Here is a 15,123-nt window from a genome sequence, read left to right on the forward strand (position 1 = left end):
CACCTCCAGCTGCTGTGGATGGTGCTGTGTTTGGAGCTGACATTGGGGCAGAGGCAGCAGTGAGCCCCAACCTCGGTGCTGCCCCAGAAGAACCAGCATCCCCATCCCTTGGGGGATCACAGCCATGGGACACAGCAGCCGGTGCTCCTGAGAACACTGCTCTCCTCGGGGCTGAGGGACCAGGCAGTGGATTCAGTTCAGCACTGAATTCCCCCAGCTCAGCATCATACGGACCCGCAGGGCCACCATCGCCTAACACTGTGGTGCAGCCTGGCACAGGTCTGACAGTGCTGGGAGAGGAGGGACAGGTACTGGGAGGGGTGAGCAGCGTGGCTGCATTGGAGCCATCCCTCAGCTCCTCTCCTGGCACTGGGCTGGAGGCTGGGACAGATCTGCTGCCTGGTGCTGGCTCCCCATCAAGTCCTGCCTCCCCCAGTGACGTGCTCACAGCTCCCTCCGCTTCAGACACAGCCAACCCAGGTGGCCTGGGAGGAGCAGGTGGTGCTCCTGATGCTCTGCAGCCCTCCCTGGCTGCTGCACCCAGGCTCCGTCCCGCTGCAGGAGGAATGGGTGACTGGGCTGAGGCTGTCTCTGCAGACGGAGAAGCTCCAGGGCAGTCTCAGGACCAGGCTGGGACAGGAGCAGCCTCTGATGGAAGAATGGGCTCTGTACTGCACTCTACATCTTCCTTTGCATCTGCTGATGGATCTTCGCCACCTGGAGCAGCCGCCAGAGCTGATAGAGGAGAAGGTGTCCCTGAAGCTGGTGGAGTTGGCTCGAGCCCAGGCTTGGGGGCTGCTGCCCTCCAGGGCAACAAGGAAACCCCCATCCTCAGCCCCACCGTTCAAAGCAGTGCCAGTGTCGGACTTCCTGGTGCCAAGCTCAGCCAAGTCAACGTGGTGGAGCTGGCTGGAGACAAACTGGGATCCTCAGCCCAGGGGGCACCTTCTGCCACTGGGGGCAATGGGGTGGGCACTGTCATCCAGATTGCATCGGGAGTGTTGCCCCCCTCCATCCCCGCCTCCCCCCAGGAGACACAGCCCCTGGTCCCGGTGGCTCCGGCTGCCTCCAGCCCATTGCTGGTGGCTGCAGCTGCCTCTGCCAGGGGGGTTGGGGACAGCTCAGTGCCCAGTGGGGACCCCTCCTCTGCCTCCAGTACCCAGAGTGGGAGCAGCCCCCCATCACTGCCATGGTCCCCTGTGGGTGAGATGGCTTCTGGGATGGCTGCACCACTGGGAGAAGACCTCCAGCATGTCCCCAGTGCTGCCCCAGCTCTGCCTTCTGCATCTGAGAGAGAAAACCTGAAGGAGGGAGCAAGTGCCAGCGCCCAGATCTCCTCTCCAGTTCCAGCAAGTGAGTGGGCATCGGGGGCATGGAGAGCTGCTACTGCAAGGGGTGCTGCCCTGCTGCTGCCTCCCCTCCAGCATGGGGTCCCTGCAGTGGCTGAAGGCAGAGGGGATGCTGATGGCCTCACTATTGCCAATCTGGCCCGTGGGGCCGCCAGTGGGGTGAGCATCCCTGCATCCATCCCTGTCCCAGGGGGAGCCCAGGGGGGATCCACCTCTGCCACCCGGCTCCCTGCCGTGTCCTGCAGCCCAGCCCCCAGCCCCGGGGACAAGAAGGGGATCATGGGGCTGGGGGCAAGCGATGCGTCCGCTGTTGGTGTGCGTGTGTCATCCTCTATGCTCCCAGCTCCAGGACAGCCGGCTGCTGCCCCAACCCCACCGCCGCTCCCCGCAGGTGGGTGATGCAGAGCTAGGGCAGGGCAAGGGGTTGGAGCAGGGTTGGGGTGTCTGGGTGTGCCCCCATCCTCCTGCTGCCCAGCCAGTGTCATCTTGAAAGCAAAACTATTTCTGTTGGCACAGCCCAAAGGGTTTTGCTATAAGAATGTCTTTTCTGAATTTTGTTGTTCTCTTTCAGTCCCAGCAGTGCCCCTCTATGGGTACGGAGCAAGAGAGAATGACCACGAGTATGTGCAAAGGAGAACGGACTTCAGTTCCCCACTGTTCAAGCCCGAGACCGGATTCCCATTTGGGAAAACGCTGCGTGATTCTCTCTATGTGAGTCCATGCTGCCCTGAGTGTGCTGCTTTCCAGTGTCTGATGTAGAAAAGCTCCAACTCCATTCCCCTGTGCACAGTTCACAGACAACGGGCAGATCATCTTCCCAGCCTCGGACAGCAGCATCCTCACACTCCCCAACCCACCTGCCCGCGGATTCACCGGCCTCGAGGACGTTCCCATGATCGCCGTGTTCTGGGACAACGCCGACTTCTCCAGAGGCACTGGCACCACCTTCTACCAGGTGGGTGAAGCCTCCCTTGTGTGTGATTGTGTTGAGATGACTGAGGCACTGGCACAAGTTGCCCAGAGAGGTGGTGGGTGTCCTGTCCCTGGAATCATCCAAGGTCAGGCTGGACGGGGCTGTGATGGAGCTGTAGGTGTCCCTGCTCATTGCAGGGAGTTGGGCCTGATGGCCTTTAAGGGTCCTTTCCACCTCCAGTGGTTCTATGATTCATCGCTTTGTTCATGGATGCCCCTTGAGAGGCAGAGTGGATGGGTGACGGATGGCTCTTCCCTTTTTGGGAACCACACTCCTGGTTGCAGTGCAGAGCATCACAAATTGTCCCATTGGGGTCTCATCCCTTGGTGTCCCAAACCCGCAGGAGTTCCTCACCCTGAACTCAGAGAAGCCACCATTTGTCCGTGATGTGGAAGGGAAGATCCGGCGCTACCTGAGGTCCTCCTACTCCGCTGCCTGGACCCTGAAGATCACCTGGGAGAAGGCACCTGCCTATGGGGCACGGGGCGACAGCCACAGGGTATGGGTCTGTGAGTCGGGGATGTCCAGTTGCCAAAATGTGCCATTTCTCAGGAAGCCCCATTGGATTGACCTCATGCTAAACCCTTCCCTTACCTGTCCATGGTGCTTCTCCCCAGACAAACACATACCAGGCTGTCCTCACCACTGATGGCTTCAGGTCCTATGTCCTGATCCTGTACCAGGATGGAGGCATGCAGTGGGACTACACCCAGCTGCCGGCCACCAACGCGCTGATTGGCTACACCAGGTACTGAGTGTCACAGGGACACTGAGCTGGGGTGGTGAGACCCACGAGGTCTGACTGTTCCCCTTCCCTCTGCGCAGTGGGGATGGGTATTACCGCAATGATGACCTGACCCAAGGATCTCCAGCTGCAAAATACCGCCCTGACCGCTACAGGGGCTACAACACAGGTGGGTACGTGGCCTGGGGGGTGGGGGTGCTCTGCATGGCAATGGGGACAGCTCCAGGCAGGGGGTGACACTGAGTTCACTATCACCACCATTTCTGCTCAAGAACATAAAGTGCGTTCCCTGAGCACAAGTGATGCTCTGATGAGCTAAACCTTGGGAACATCCTTGGGGTGTTCCTTTATGGCACATCCCTTTTTGGTGCAATGAGATTTCTCGGAGAATTCATCTTGGCAAGAGCCTCTCTCCCATTTCCTGAATATTTCCCTGGTGTTGGGGTCCCGTGGTGGGGACTCAATGGCATCAGATTCCATCCTCTCCACCGGAGCTGCCCATGGTCTCATCTCCCGTTCCCCACTCAGATCTCCGCGGGCTGTGGCTGTACAAGCTGGAGAGCCGCGTGGGCATCAACTACCGCCTGAAGTGCCTGGCGTGGACATGGAGGCAGCAGGAACCACGGGCGTGGAGCCAGGACCTGCCCGCCTGCCCCTGCTCCCTGCAGCAAGGCCAGCAGGACCCACGCTTCAGGAGCAGCCGCGGAGGCAAGTAGCACCGCCATCTCCAAAGTGTCCCCTGCGTGCTGGTACCATCCCCCACGGGTGTCCCCAAAGCGCCCTACAAGCTGATTGCATCCCCGTTCCAGGCTGGGGGTCCGCTCGTGTCTCCATGCTGCACTCTGCTTCGCCCAACATGCACGGTGCCGGTGTCCGCTGCCTGTATGACAGCCGGGGGCAGCTGGTCGAGGGGCGGCAGGAGAGGTACTGGAGAGCATCCCGGCAGGCATCCCCATACCGTGGTAAGCACGGCCAACAGGGCATGGGGGGGAGCATCCCCGTGCCAGCCCATCTCCGGATACGCCGTGCGTGGTCCCGCTCTCCTCCTCTCCCCGGCCCCTGACTTTGTGCTTCCTGCCTCCCAGACCAGGAGCTGAAGCTGCATGATTGGTGCTGCAACCAAGCGGGGAGCGCCCGCCTCTGCGCCCGCTACAACGAGAAGAGACCACGGGTTGGATGTGATGGGTACCAGGCACCTGGTGCGGGTGGGTTCCCTGCCTACACGTGCCCAGGGCTGGAGGGGGGACATCCCAGTTCCTCCATGGTGAACGCAGCGAGAGCCCTGCGAGGAACAGGGAGGGGTTTGGGGGTGGGTGGTGCTGTGCCCTGGGCTGGTATAACACACAGCACCGTGGGGCTGGGTGATTCAGGACGCGGAGTGGAGAGGAGAGACACAGGCAGTATCTGTGGGTGTGGGCTGAGCTTTGGTCTTTCTTGCCATCCACAGAAGATTCCTCAGAAGACAGCGACTCTGAGGAGCAGACAGGTGAGGGGCTCAGGGGGTCCTGGGCTCACCCCGTGCCCCAGGGAGGCAGGAGCTGAGGTCTCACCATTTATTATCCCTTGCAGATGAGGAAACGGAGTAACCTGGAGGTCGCATACACACAGCATACTCTGGGCCATGGTTGATCCTCCAAACCCTTCCCTCCCATTTGTACCCGGCACTCCTGTGTGTCCCCCGTGTGTCCCCACTCCCCCAGCGATGGGACGGGCACTGTGGCACTGTCACCATGTCCCTCACCCCTGCTGCCCTGCCTGGGGATGGCACTTTAGGGGATTTTGGCCCCCAGCACCTGGGGCTTTGCACCTTGCAGAAGTTCAACCTTGGAATCATTGGAAACAATGGAAGAAAAATAATACTGTGTGTGTGAGAACACCTGAATGATTCCAAAAGCACCAAAGTTCTTGTCACTTTGCATTCCTTCAATAAAGCATCAGAGGGTCTGAGCATCACCGATGCCATGCAGCCGCCTCTCTGTGAGATGGGAAGGGGGTGGGCTCAGAGCAGGGACTGATGGGTGCAATACAATGTCGAGAGCTGGGGGTGCACGCATCACTCAGCACAATGCCCTCATTTCATTTTTATTTTGTTTTGTTCACAATGGGATACGATTGCTGGGTCTGGCTGCACTGTGCTGGGGCACACCCTGTGGTAGACATTCCTATGGATGACTCCAGTCACTTCTTCAGGTCCTCAGCAGAAGGTCCCATTGCTTTGGTGACCTGTCAGCCCACGGCACAGCCATGTCCCACAGCCCTGTACGTGCCATCCCCTTCCCGTGCCCGGAGCCCCCACTGCTGGGATCAGAGCGTGCTACGGCTGCGCAGAGCCTTGGCTTGGAGGCAGGACGTGGGGTCTCTTGATCTGCATCTGCAAAAAGAGACAGGACAAGCGGTGTCCCGGTTGCACAATCCTTGCACTGAGTCCCAGCAGCAGTGCAGATCCCACAGTCCCCAGCGTCCTGGGCAGACTTTGAGCCCCAGGACAAGGACACAGCTGTGCTGCCCCATGTGCAGGGACAGTGACCCTGGGCACACCTGGACAGACGGATCGATGGCCCGGAGCTGTGGTTCCCAGAGCCTTCCCGAGGCCTCTGCCCTCTCTTCTGCCTTCATCAGGGCTGGGGTGAAGAAGAGCAGAGCTGGGGGAGTGCTGTGGGGATATGATGGGGGCAGAGGACCACCCCACTGCCCGCCCCACAGCTCAGAGCTGGGGCACAAAGCAGGCTGAGGGTGTACTCACAGGAGAATGCCCGCTGCCTCCAGAAGGTCCCTTTGGTCCTAGGAGAGGAGAACAGAATGGGGACAACACATTGGTGGGGCAGGAGAGCCCCTGCCTTGTGCCAGCCCCCTGAGTGGGGAGCAGTGACTGAGTGTGGGGCTGTGCGACAGGGACTGATTGCTCCTCCGCACACCCCTTTTCTCATCTTGTCCCAAATGCAAACGTGTTCCAGCACACCGGGGGCTCAGATGCAGAGCTTCCCACCCCACACATCCCACGCAAAGATAGGGTGGAGGTGGGGATAGGTTGGCACTCCCGCCCCAGCCAGCTCTGCCCCTGCAATGCCCTTTTTTATTTCTCGCTCCAAACCAGCTCCTCCCAGCAACGAGAGAATTTCAGTGGAAATCATTTGGATGGCATTCAAATTAAAATCAACAGAAAGTCCTTCTGTAACCAAACACAGGGTGGGACGGGGAAGAAACACATCTGTTCTCTGACATGGGGGAGAAGGAAGCTGACTGTCACTCCTCATTGCAGCAGACAACTGCAAACTGGATGGATGATGCTGAAGGGGCTCAGTCCCTTCCCCAAAGCAGGTGCATCCCTGTCCCCTACCTGGGATGGATTTTCCACTTTTTCAGAGTGGCAAAACTCCTCCTGACACCCGCCTTCAACTCCTGCCCCACAGCACCCACCCTATGTGTCCAGCCCCATGCCCTCGCTCACCCCCAGGACTCCCGGTGCCGACGGCAGAGCTGTGCAGTCAGGCAGGCAGCGGAGAGCAGGAGGCCGAGCAGTGCCAGGGCCCCCACCATGATGCTGATGAAGGCAGCGAGGCTGACGGCGAGCTGCTCACAGCGGGCACCACCCGGGGAGAGGATGGAGAAGGGCACGCAGCTGTGGAGGGGACAGAGCTTTGGATACTGGGAGAGGTGGCTGTGCGGGCTGGCACGGCCCAACCTGGTGTCACAGCTACCTGCATGTGGGACCCTCAGGCAGGTGCTGGCAGTGGCCGCCATGCTGGCAGTAGCCCTTCTTGCAGGGGGAGATGCAGAGAAATCCGATGGTCTCCACGTAGTCGAGCTGGTAACCCTCATAGCCATACAGCATGCAGGAGAAGTAGTGCCGCAGCTCAGGCACTGACACTGTGGATGGATGGGTCCATGCATGGGGGTTTGGGGCAGCAACACTGCTTGGTGCATCCCCAGGACTCCTTGATGGCAATCAGCACCAAACCACCTCCATCACAACCCCAGGGCGCGCCGGGTGGCAGGGGACAGCCACGGGGGTCCCAACACCTGTGGTACTGGGGCACTCACGCTTCACCAGGTCGGTGATGTTGTCCGGGTGCAGGCGTGCAAAGAGGAGATGTGCACCCACCTCCCGCCGTACTCTCTGCCCGCTGAAAGCAGTGGTGATGGCCGCTGTTAGTTCTTTGTTCAGGAACTGGATCACAAAGCCGCTGCTGTTGTAGGTGAACTCAGCCACCACAGCAAAGATGAGGCCATCGGCTGTCCTGCAGGGAGAGGAGCTGGCTGCTGTGCCTCAGTTTCCCCATGAGATATGGGGGAAAGAAGGGAGGAGGGCTCATTGCTGTGAGGGTTTAGCAGCAGTGGGGCTGGAAAAGCAGACCCTTAGGGGCAAAACCCTTTGCATTCCAAGCCCTGCCCTGTCTGCTCGACACTCACATGCGGGTGATGTTGGTGTTGCTCCAAAACACCTTCACCTCCAGGGAGCCCAGGATGGCTGAGACCTGCGCCAAGGGGTGGGGGGGAGGTTTATGAGGGCTGTGACACTATACCTTGGCCCCAAGGGCCGCTTAGGCATGGAGCACGTGGAGCTGGATCCCTGGGGGGCAATGCATGGTCATCCCATGCTGCAGCATCCCACCCATCCCCACGCTGCAGCCCCTCCCCACCACTACGCACGGTGGCATTGACTTCCTCGGCTGTGGCACTTCGCAGTGCCCTGACCTGCAGCCGCATGCTCCTCCGGGGCAGATCTGGGGACAAAGCTGCAGTGGTACCTTTGTGTCCCAGGGCTGGGTGAGCTGGGATGGGAGACAGCCCCATATGGGGCACAGCACACACCTGCGTTGGCCAGGGGCTGAAAATCCCCTCCTGCCACCACACAGTGCTGGTCAGTAAATGCCGGGGGACACTCGCAGGTGGGTGTACAGGAGGGGGGGTGCAGGCGGCAGCGTCCCCCGTTGCTGCAGAAGCCCTCTGGGCAGGAGTGGGACATGCAGGCAGTGCCACATCCTAGAGCCTCCCCTGTGGGATGGGAGCACACGATGCAGGAAGCAGACACTGCTTTTGGAGCTGAGGTGTTCTGCTTGTTGCCTCATGCGAAGCCATACATCCCAGGATGCCCGCACTTACCTCCTGCATTGCTGGGGCAGGAGCAGGCATAGCTGCCCACGGTGTTGGTGCAGCTGAGGTTACCCTGGCACGCCGTATTCTGCAGGCACTCATTGATATCTGCAATGCAATGCAGCGTGGCACCGGGCGAAACCCCTCAAGGCCCCAGTGTCCATTCCCATAATGAGCCCATGTCACCTGCGCAGTGCCGCCCATCGCCGGTCAGCCCGGGCGGGCAGGGACCGCAGCCGGTATGCGGGTCGCAGCCCACCCCGGGGAAGCAGCCCTGGGAGCAGGGGTCCAGTGCGTGCTGGCAGAAGGGGCCCCAATATCCATCGTCACACCTGCAGGCTGCCAGCTGCCAAGGGATTGTGACACTGGCTTAGGGAACAAGAGGATGGATGGGATGGGGCTGGTGGCAGAGGGACATCCCACAGCTTTGTTACCTGCAAGGAGGAGCCGGCGATGGTGGTTGTACTGTTGTAGTCACACTGCTGGATGCTGCGGCAGCTGCACAGTGTAAAGCTAAGCTGCAGGAGGGCTGGGGGAAGGTGTGGGCTGACAGCCTGCAGGGTGACGCTGAGCGGTGCTGTCCCACGAGGCTCCCATGTCAGCATGCCGTCCTCTGTGGGAAGCGGAGGAGGAGGGGGCACACGTGGTAGTGGTCACGTCCCAGTCCTCCTGGAGGGGTTCCATCCGGAGCCCAATGTCTGTGCGGGGCTCGTCCTGCCCCCATCCTACCCCCTCTCTCCATCCCTACCCGATATGTTGAGCTCCGGCGAGACGTGAGGGACAAAGCGCACACCCGGCCCCGCAGCTCGGTACTGCCTGGTGACTTGTTCTGCCCTGAATGCTGTGAGCAATGGGTTGCCGGTGATGACAGGAGGGAAGGCATCTGAGGGAAGAGCAGCCCTGTGTGCTCACCGTGCAATCTTGGCATCCTTTGGTCTATGTCCCTTGTGGTGATGAGGGGACCATGGGCAGATGTAGCCATGGCTACCCACCAAAATCCCTTCTGGGTGGCATCTCCCAGGCCTGGGGATCAGCCAGCCGTGCACTGCATCTCAAGACCTTGGTGGCATCTCTCTTGCCTCTTATAGCCCTAGGGATGGAGCAGGGCTCTTCCCGGTTCCCCACACATCACTTACTGAGCACTTCCTTCCTCTTCTGGAAGTCCTCCACCAGGCTCTGGGTGGCAAGGCCCAGGGCCACATCCCCTGTGCTCAGCATGTCATAGATGCACTCCCTGCTGCTGTGGCACTGTGAGGCTGCCAGCTGGTACTGGCTTTCGTTCTCCTGACGCAGCTGAGACAAGAAGACGGGGTTGAAGTTCCTTACTGGTGTGGCCAGGGGCTGGGCAAACAGGCTGCTCTCTCCAACAGCCCCTGCAAGAGAGCACATCAAGGTAGGGCCTTGTGTTTTTAAGGTTGGCTATTTTTAGGGCTGGTTTACACGCAGTGGTGAAGAGATTGAAGGGCTCCCTTCGCATCAGTTTTCTCAGATGAGTGTCCAAACTTCTCCAGCCAGCACAAGGCTGGAAGGTGCTGGAGCATGGGATGGCCAGGCTGGATCCCAAGCCTAGACTTACAGGTCATCCCATAGCTGAAGATATCTTCCTCGCTGCTGTTCACAGGGATGTTGGTTCCATTTGGCATCTGGAAGTCATCTGCTGGGTTGTGGTTCCATACACCTGGTGGAAATTCACTGGGGATTGGAGCCCGCATGGGTCTGCCAGCAGCTATGGTGTGGGAGGGGGACCTTTCTCCTGGCCCTGCAGCAGTGCTGGAGGAGAGGAGAGGGGATGCTGGCAGTGTCCTCACCCATCAGACCCCTGGTGCCATTGTGGTACTGCTTTGGCAGGCTGCACACCGCGCTGAGCATCCCAGAGCTGGCTGAGACGGAGATGGAGATGGTCCCATCAAAGATAGCTGTGACGGAGGAAGTGTTGACCAGTAGAACACCGGGGCTGTAGTACACCTCAGCACCCATGTCTGTAAAAGAAGACACAGAGAGGGAGCCCATGTGAGTCTGGGATCTGAAACAATGTCTTTGAATTCAGGGAGGGGAGCATTCTCACCCAAGCTGGCCAAGTCCCTAGGGATGGTTACACCCCTGATCCCCCTCAGATACTATTAACATTTAACACCACCTCCTCCTTACCTTGGGAGTAGGAAAACTGAATGGTTTCATAGTTCAGCAGAACTTGGACCTCATTATGGCTCCCCAAGGTCCACTCAACCTGCAAATGGATAACTGCTCAGGATGTCCCACCCTGCTTGTCCCTCCCCAGCTCCTGCTGTGGACACACTGCTGGACCCTGTCCTCCTCCAGCCCCAGCAGAGGTGTTCATCCCGGAAGACGTGTTGGCACACTCTTTGCCCCAGCAAACCCATGACAACACAGCTTGGATGGCTGCATGTGTAAGAATGGCAAGTGCCCTCCACTGCCACTGTCACATCTGGGCTGCCACCACTGCTTGGTTGACCACCAATGGTTGACCACTGCAGCATGGAGGTGGGTTCCAGGCTCAGAGCCCCCTCCTTGTGTTGCTCAAAGGCTGCTTTGGTGACAATGGGAGATATCACTTACCAAAATGGGTACAGGGAGTAGCTCTACTCACTGTTGTGGTGGTGGTGGATGTGTACTGGGCAACGAAGGCCATGAAGTTGGTGGCCTGGGCTGTGCCGGTGCGGGCCATGCGCCCTTGCAGCACAAAGCTGGTGCGGGCAGTGCTGGCCAGCAGCAGCACAAAGTCCCCGAGGCCATTGAAGGTGAAGGTGAGGCCATCCAGGGTGGTGACATGGGGGTCGCCGAAGGCATTGGCTGGGGTCCGAAGGAAATTGAGTTGGTTTGAGAAGAGAAAGGAAAGCAAATGCTTTTGTCATCACACAGAGGAGAGCAAACCATGGTGCTCAGCAGTCTCTGCTGGGATGCTGCAAACCATGGCCTACATGGGTATGGCCTCGCTACCCGCTCCGTGCCCCGCCACAGAGGAAGGGGACCTACCAGGGGTGGGTGGCACATATCCCTCGCAGCCAGCCCTTGGTCTCTTCTCGCTGTACCTGGTGCAGAAATGAGGCTTCCCCACAAGCTTGCAGCACCATTCGAACGCCTCCAGCTCCCCGTCTATGGGGAGACAGTGGCTGGGTACTGGGAACATGGGGGTTCTGATGTTCCTGCAGAGTGCAGGCAGACCCTTGGGTGTTTTAGGGCTGGGACAGGGCAGTGCCCACTCACTGTCTGAAGAGTGGGTGGGTGGGCTCCAGAATCTCTCCTGCCATCCTTCCAACAACCCTGTGCCGTGGTACACACACCGCACCCCAGCTCCCACCCAGCTGGGGGATGTGGTGCGCAGCACTGTTACAAAGAGATCTGAAGTGCTTTGGGGTACGGCGGCTGCCCCAGGTGCAGAAGGGGACTCAGCACTTCTGCTCCGGCGGTATCGGGGGTCCAGGTCTGCCTGGGGCCTTGAGCAGGGGCAGGGTGGCAGCTCCGTGCTCCAGGTGGATGGTGGTGGCTGTGCCTGCAGCCACGTCAGGCACTGCAGCCTGTAGTTCACCTGGATGCGGCTGCCCAGCTGGAACAGCCACAGCCCGCACACATCTGGGGGCAAGAGGAAAACAGTGCAGCCGGACTGCAGTGACCAGTGAAACCCCACAGTGAGGCCTGTGCAGAAAGAGGGTCCCAACACCATCCATCCCCCTCCCCCCCAGCAGTGGATTGAGGGTCTTTCCTGGTGCCATACCAGTGCCGGAGCTGCAGTGCTGGTCTGGACGGTACCTAACAGCTGGTGGCTCTTGGGTCAGCTCGCTGTTCTGGGCATAGCCATCACCACTGGGTAAAGAGAGGAGCTCTGGGGTTAGGGTTAGGTTAGGGTCCTGCACCCAGTACACCGTGGGCAGGGGTTTCCAGTTGGGGCTGGGTGGCTTCATGGGTTTTCCTTGCAGAGTGGATCTTGAAACAGGTCATGACTATTTTAGAGGTGAGAGGTGGGGGTCTCCTGGGGAGGGGAATGCTGATGCCACACACACACACACACACACACACACACACACACACAGAAGGACACAGCACCTGGAGAAGCCAATGAGCGCGTTCCTGGCTGCCAGCCTGGTGTAGTCCCACCGCATGCCACCATCCTGGTACAGCAGCAAGGCGAAGGAGCGGCTCCCGTCGGTGGAGAGCACTGCCTGGTACGTGTTGGTCTGGGGAACCCACAGAGTCCCATTAGCACCCCACTGCTGTGCCCCATCCATCGCTGGTGATGGTCCCCTTTGTCACCTGAGCATCGTCCAGCTGGGACGGGTACGCCGGAGCCTTCTCCCACGTCACCTTCAGGGTCCATTTAGCAGAGTAGGGTACCTGCAGGTATTTCTGAATCTTCGCTTCCACATCACGGATAATGGGATCTCGGATGGAGCCGAGGGTGGGGTACTCCTGTGGGTTGCAGGGGGGTTTCAGTGCGCGAGGACTGGGGGGAACAGGGTCATGGCCTGTAGGTCCCCAATGATCCTGACCTGGTACCAGGTGGTGCCAATGCCATGAGAGAAATCTGCATCGTCCCAGAAGGCGGCCACCATGGGTAAGGCTTCGTGGCCACTGAAGCCCTGGGAAGGGGGGTGAGGGCTGGAGGGGACGTGGCTGTCTGAGGATGGGAAAATGATTTGTCCATTGTCTGTAAACTGAGCAGAACGACCAGTTAGGTTGCATCCATACCCTACGTACATACAAGCAGAAAAAAAATCAATTTTAAGTGGTGAAAAATTAACATTAAACCAGGTTTTTGTTTCTTTTGTGTTTTTTTTTTTTTTCCCCTTATTGAGCAGGCTGCACATCCCTTATGTGGGCACAGGAACTCACGTAGAGCGTGTCCCGCAGCGCCTTCCCCAAGGGGAACCCGATCTCCGGCCTCAGCAGCGGGGAGTTAAAGTCCACTGTCCTCTGGACGCACTCTGTGTCCCCTTCTGCTGTGCCAAATGGGTACAGTGACGCTGCCAGGACTGACACAGGCAGGACATTAATTAGGGAGGTTAGAAACAATTAAACAATTAACTTCTGCTCCAGCTTTCATTCTGCTCAGCTGCCTCCTAGCCCCGGGGCGTGATTTCTGTGGTGGGCCCCCTCTCCCCAGTGGAATCCCAAGAGCCATCCCCTTCCTCCCCCCTCAGCCCCCAAATGCCATCGTGATTTTTAACCCAATTTGGCTTTGCGGTGACTCAGGAGGCAGGGATCGCATCTGGAGGAAATGAGGCACTTCAGCCTTCAGTGACTCCTCCGATTTTGGGCTGGAATGCTGTGAATAATGAACCCGATGTGAACCCCGGCACGTCCATACGGTGGGGGTGGGGGGGGGAGGGTTGCCCGTAGATGCTCATCGCTTACAGACTAAGAGCATGGCCAGGGGCTGGGAAAGAACATGAGAAGGTATTAAATGAATTCTCTCCCTTAAGCTGTGAAAATAAGGCTGAGAGCTCCCTCCTCTCCTTCACATTGGGAAAGAGGAAGAAAATTGACTTACCAGCACTGGGCTTGGACACAGGAATTTGAGAGGTGGCATAACCTGGTGACCCTGGTGCTGTGACTGGTCCCCTCTGTGCCCCGAAGCTTGGAGCTGCACTGGTGGGGCTGGAGGCTGCTAGCGTCCCCTTGGCAGGGCTGGACATGGCAGCAAACGCAGGGGTGGCCTTGTGGTTTGTCACTCTCAGGGCAGCGGGGACACTGTGCATGGCAGAGGAGGACTGGGCACTGCTGGTGCTGGTGGCCTTTGCTGTAAGAGGTGACACGGTGGTGGGCCTGGTCATCATGGAGGTGTCCCCGCTGGGCAAGCCAGCTGGTGTTAAGGCATTGCTGGAGGGGACAGTGTCCTTCCAGGACATGGCTGTGGTTTCCCATGTGTGTGTGCTGAAAGTCCTCAAGGCTGGGTCACGGGGACTGCTGGTGGCCTTGGTGGGTGGCCCTGGGGTGATGTGAGGACTGTGTGGAGCCAGGGTGCTGCTGGGGACAACAGAGGAGGGTGCTGAGACCATACTGAGAGTGGCATCGCTTCTTCCCACTGCTGGATCAGTAGCACTGGCACTGTGTGTGATGGGTGCCACCACAGGTGGTGTGACAGAGGATGCCACCGTTTCCAGACTGCTGTTCCCGAACACAGAAGGGGACACGCTCACATCTTGCTCAGAAGTGCTGTGACTGAGGACAGGGGACAGTGCTGAGATGGGGGCCAGGGCTGCGGAAGGACGTTGGCTGCCCACTGCAGATGGTGACACTGGGGTGGCCCTGCTGGAACCCAGCTCAGCACCTCCAGCCGTGGGGGTAGTGGCTGAGGAGGTCTCCGTGTCCAAGTCCACTGTCACGTGAGCAGCTCTATGGCTGTGGTCTGGTGTGGCTGTGCCTGCCCGAGCAGTGGTGCTGGCACCGGAGGGAGGTGATGGAGGTGGAGCTGACACCACAGAGGCTCTCTCACTGTTGGTTGTGGCTGCGGCTGCAGGGACACCCGCTGTGGGGTTTTTAGCAGGGGTTGAGCCTGCTGATGCCTGTGTGCTGCTGCCCATTTCCAGGTTCACTGACCCCACCTCTGGCCCAGTAGTGCTGCCATCTGGGAGTGACACAGCAGGGACCGCACTGGGGACTGTTCCCATGCCCACTCCCATTGGGCTGCTCTTGGTCTGCTGGACAGGGGGACCTGTGGTAGCTTCAGCAGTGATGAACACAGGCATGGCACTGCCCTGGGCTGGAAATGGAGCAGTGGAGACTTGCTGTGCAGCGTTGACATCCATGGCCATGGCTGGCGTGCCCGGAGCTGGCGCAGTGGTGGCATGGAGATGATAGGTGACATGGGGATGGGTGGCAACAGTGTCTCTGTGCAGCCCATCTCCAGCTGTGCCAGGGGCTGGTGAGCCTGGAGCTGTGGCCTCACTGGCACCATCACTGGCAGGAGAAGTGTTGACTGCTGCTGAGGCTGTGCCTGGAGGGGT

The 15,123-nt window shown here is 59.3% G+C and overlaps 3 protein-coding genes across 5 annotated transcripts in view; 2 read left to right on the forward strand and 1 right to left on the reverse strand.

Moving 5' to 3' along the window:
* Positions 1–1,207, forward strand: part of LOC110397403 (collagen alpha-1(I) chain-like) — a 5,837-nt gene extending 4,630 nt beyond the window's left edge. The window contains exon 3 of the mRNA XM_021393640.1: positions 1,032–1,207. Coding sequence (XP_021249315.1) covers positions 1,032–1,207 — 176 coding nt within the window. The remainder of the gene's footprint in view (positions 1–1,031) is intronic.
* LOC110397857 (mucin-4-like) lies at positions 1,457–5,020 on the forward strand. The gene is made up of 11 exons (XM_021394791.1): positions 1,457–1,740; positions 1,921–2,060; positions 2,140–2,304; positions 2,666–2,821; positions 2,940–3,070; positions 3,148–3,236; positions 3,596–3,775; positions 3,877–4,029; positions 4,153–4,272; positions 4,515–4,553; positions 4,637–5,020. The coding sequence occupies exons 1-11, from the start codon at positions 1,629–1,631 to the stop codon at positions 4,651–4,653; spliced, it is 1,302 nt and encodes a 433-aa protein (XP_021250466.1). The 5' UTR covers positions 1,457–1,628; the 3' UTR covers positions 4,654–5,020.
* Positions 5,134–15,123, reverse strand: part of MUC4 (mucin 4, cell surface associated) — a 12,945-nt gene continuing 2,955 nt past the window's right edge. For all 3 annotated transcript variants that reach the window (XM_021394781.1, XM_021394783.1, XM_021394784.1), the window contains 26 exons: positions 13,668–15,113; positions 13,010–13,149; positions 12,667–12,831; positions 12,431–12,586; positions 12,224–12,354; positions 11,895–11,983; positions 11,387–11,752; positions 11,156–11,275; positions 10,770–10,972; positions 10,310–10,388; positions 9,970–10,140; positions 9,738–9,839; positions 9,298–9,534; positions 8,910–9,044; positions 8,596–8,774; positions 8,348–8,507; positions 8,171–8,269; positions 7,880–8,062; positions 7,718–7,791; positions 7,478–7,542; positions 7,109–7,305; positions 6,766–6,934; positions 6,516–6,686; positions 5,811–5,848; positions 5,606–5,688; positions 5,134–5,438 (listed from right to left, as the gene is read on the reverse strand). In XM_021394781.1, the coding sequence (XP_021250456.1) occupies positions 5,382–5,438; positions 5,606–5,688; positions 5,811–5,848; positions 6,516–6,686; positions 6,766–6,934; positions 7,109–7,305; positions 7,478–7,542; positions 7,718–7,791; positions 7,880–8,062; positions 8,171–8,269; positions 8,348–8,507; positions 8,596–8,774; positions 8,910–9,044; positions 9,298–9,534; positions 9,738–9,839; positions 9,970–10,140; positions 10,310–10,388; positions 10,770–10,972; positions 11,156–11,275; positions 11,387–11,752; positions 11,895–11,983; positions 12,224–12,354; positions 12,431–12,586; positions 12,667–12,831; positions 13,010–13,149; positions 13,668–15,113 (5,015 nt within the window). In that variant the 3' untranslated portion in view covers positions 5,134–5,381. The remainder of the gene's footprint in view (positions 5,439–5,605; positions 5,689–5,810; positions 5,849–6,515; positions 6,687–6,765; positions 6,935–7,108; positions 7,306–7,477; positions 7,543–7,717; positions 7,792–7,879; positions 8,063–8,170; positions 8,270–8,347; positions 8,508–8,595; positions 8,775–8,909; positions 9,045–9,297; positions 9,535–9,737; positions 9,840–9,969; positions 10,141–10,309; positions 10,389–10,769; positions 10,973–11,155; positions 11,276–11,386; positions 11,753–11,894; positions 11,984–12,223; positions 12,355–12,430; positions 12,587–12,666; positions 12,832–13,009; positions 13,150–13,667; positions 15,114–15,123) is intronic.

Source organism: Numida meleagris, chromosome 4, assembly GCF_002078875.1.
Source record: "Numida meleagris isolate 19003 breed g44 Domestic line chromosome 4, NumMel1.0, whole genome shotgun sequence".
Classification (NCBI taxonomy): Eukaryota; Metazoa; Chordata; class Aves; order Galliformes; family Numididae; genus Numida; species Numida meleagris.

Coding starts and splice junctions, on each gene's coding strand:
- LOC110397857 (XM_021394791.1), top strand. CDS start 1,629: ATGGGGCTGGGGGCAAGCGATGCGTCCGCTGTTGGTGTGCGTGTGTCA. Junction 2,061..2,139: donor CGCTGCGTGATTCTCTCTAT/GTGAGTCCATGC, acceptor CCCTGTGCACAG/TTCACAGACAACGGGCAGAT. Junction 3,776..3,876: donor CTTCAGGAGCAGCCGCGGAG/GCAAGTAGCACC, acceptor TCCCCGTTCCAG/GCTGGGGGTCCGCTCGTGTC.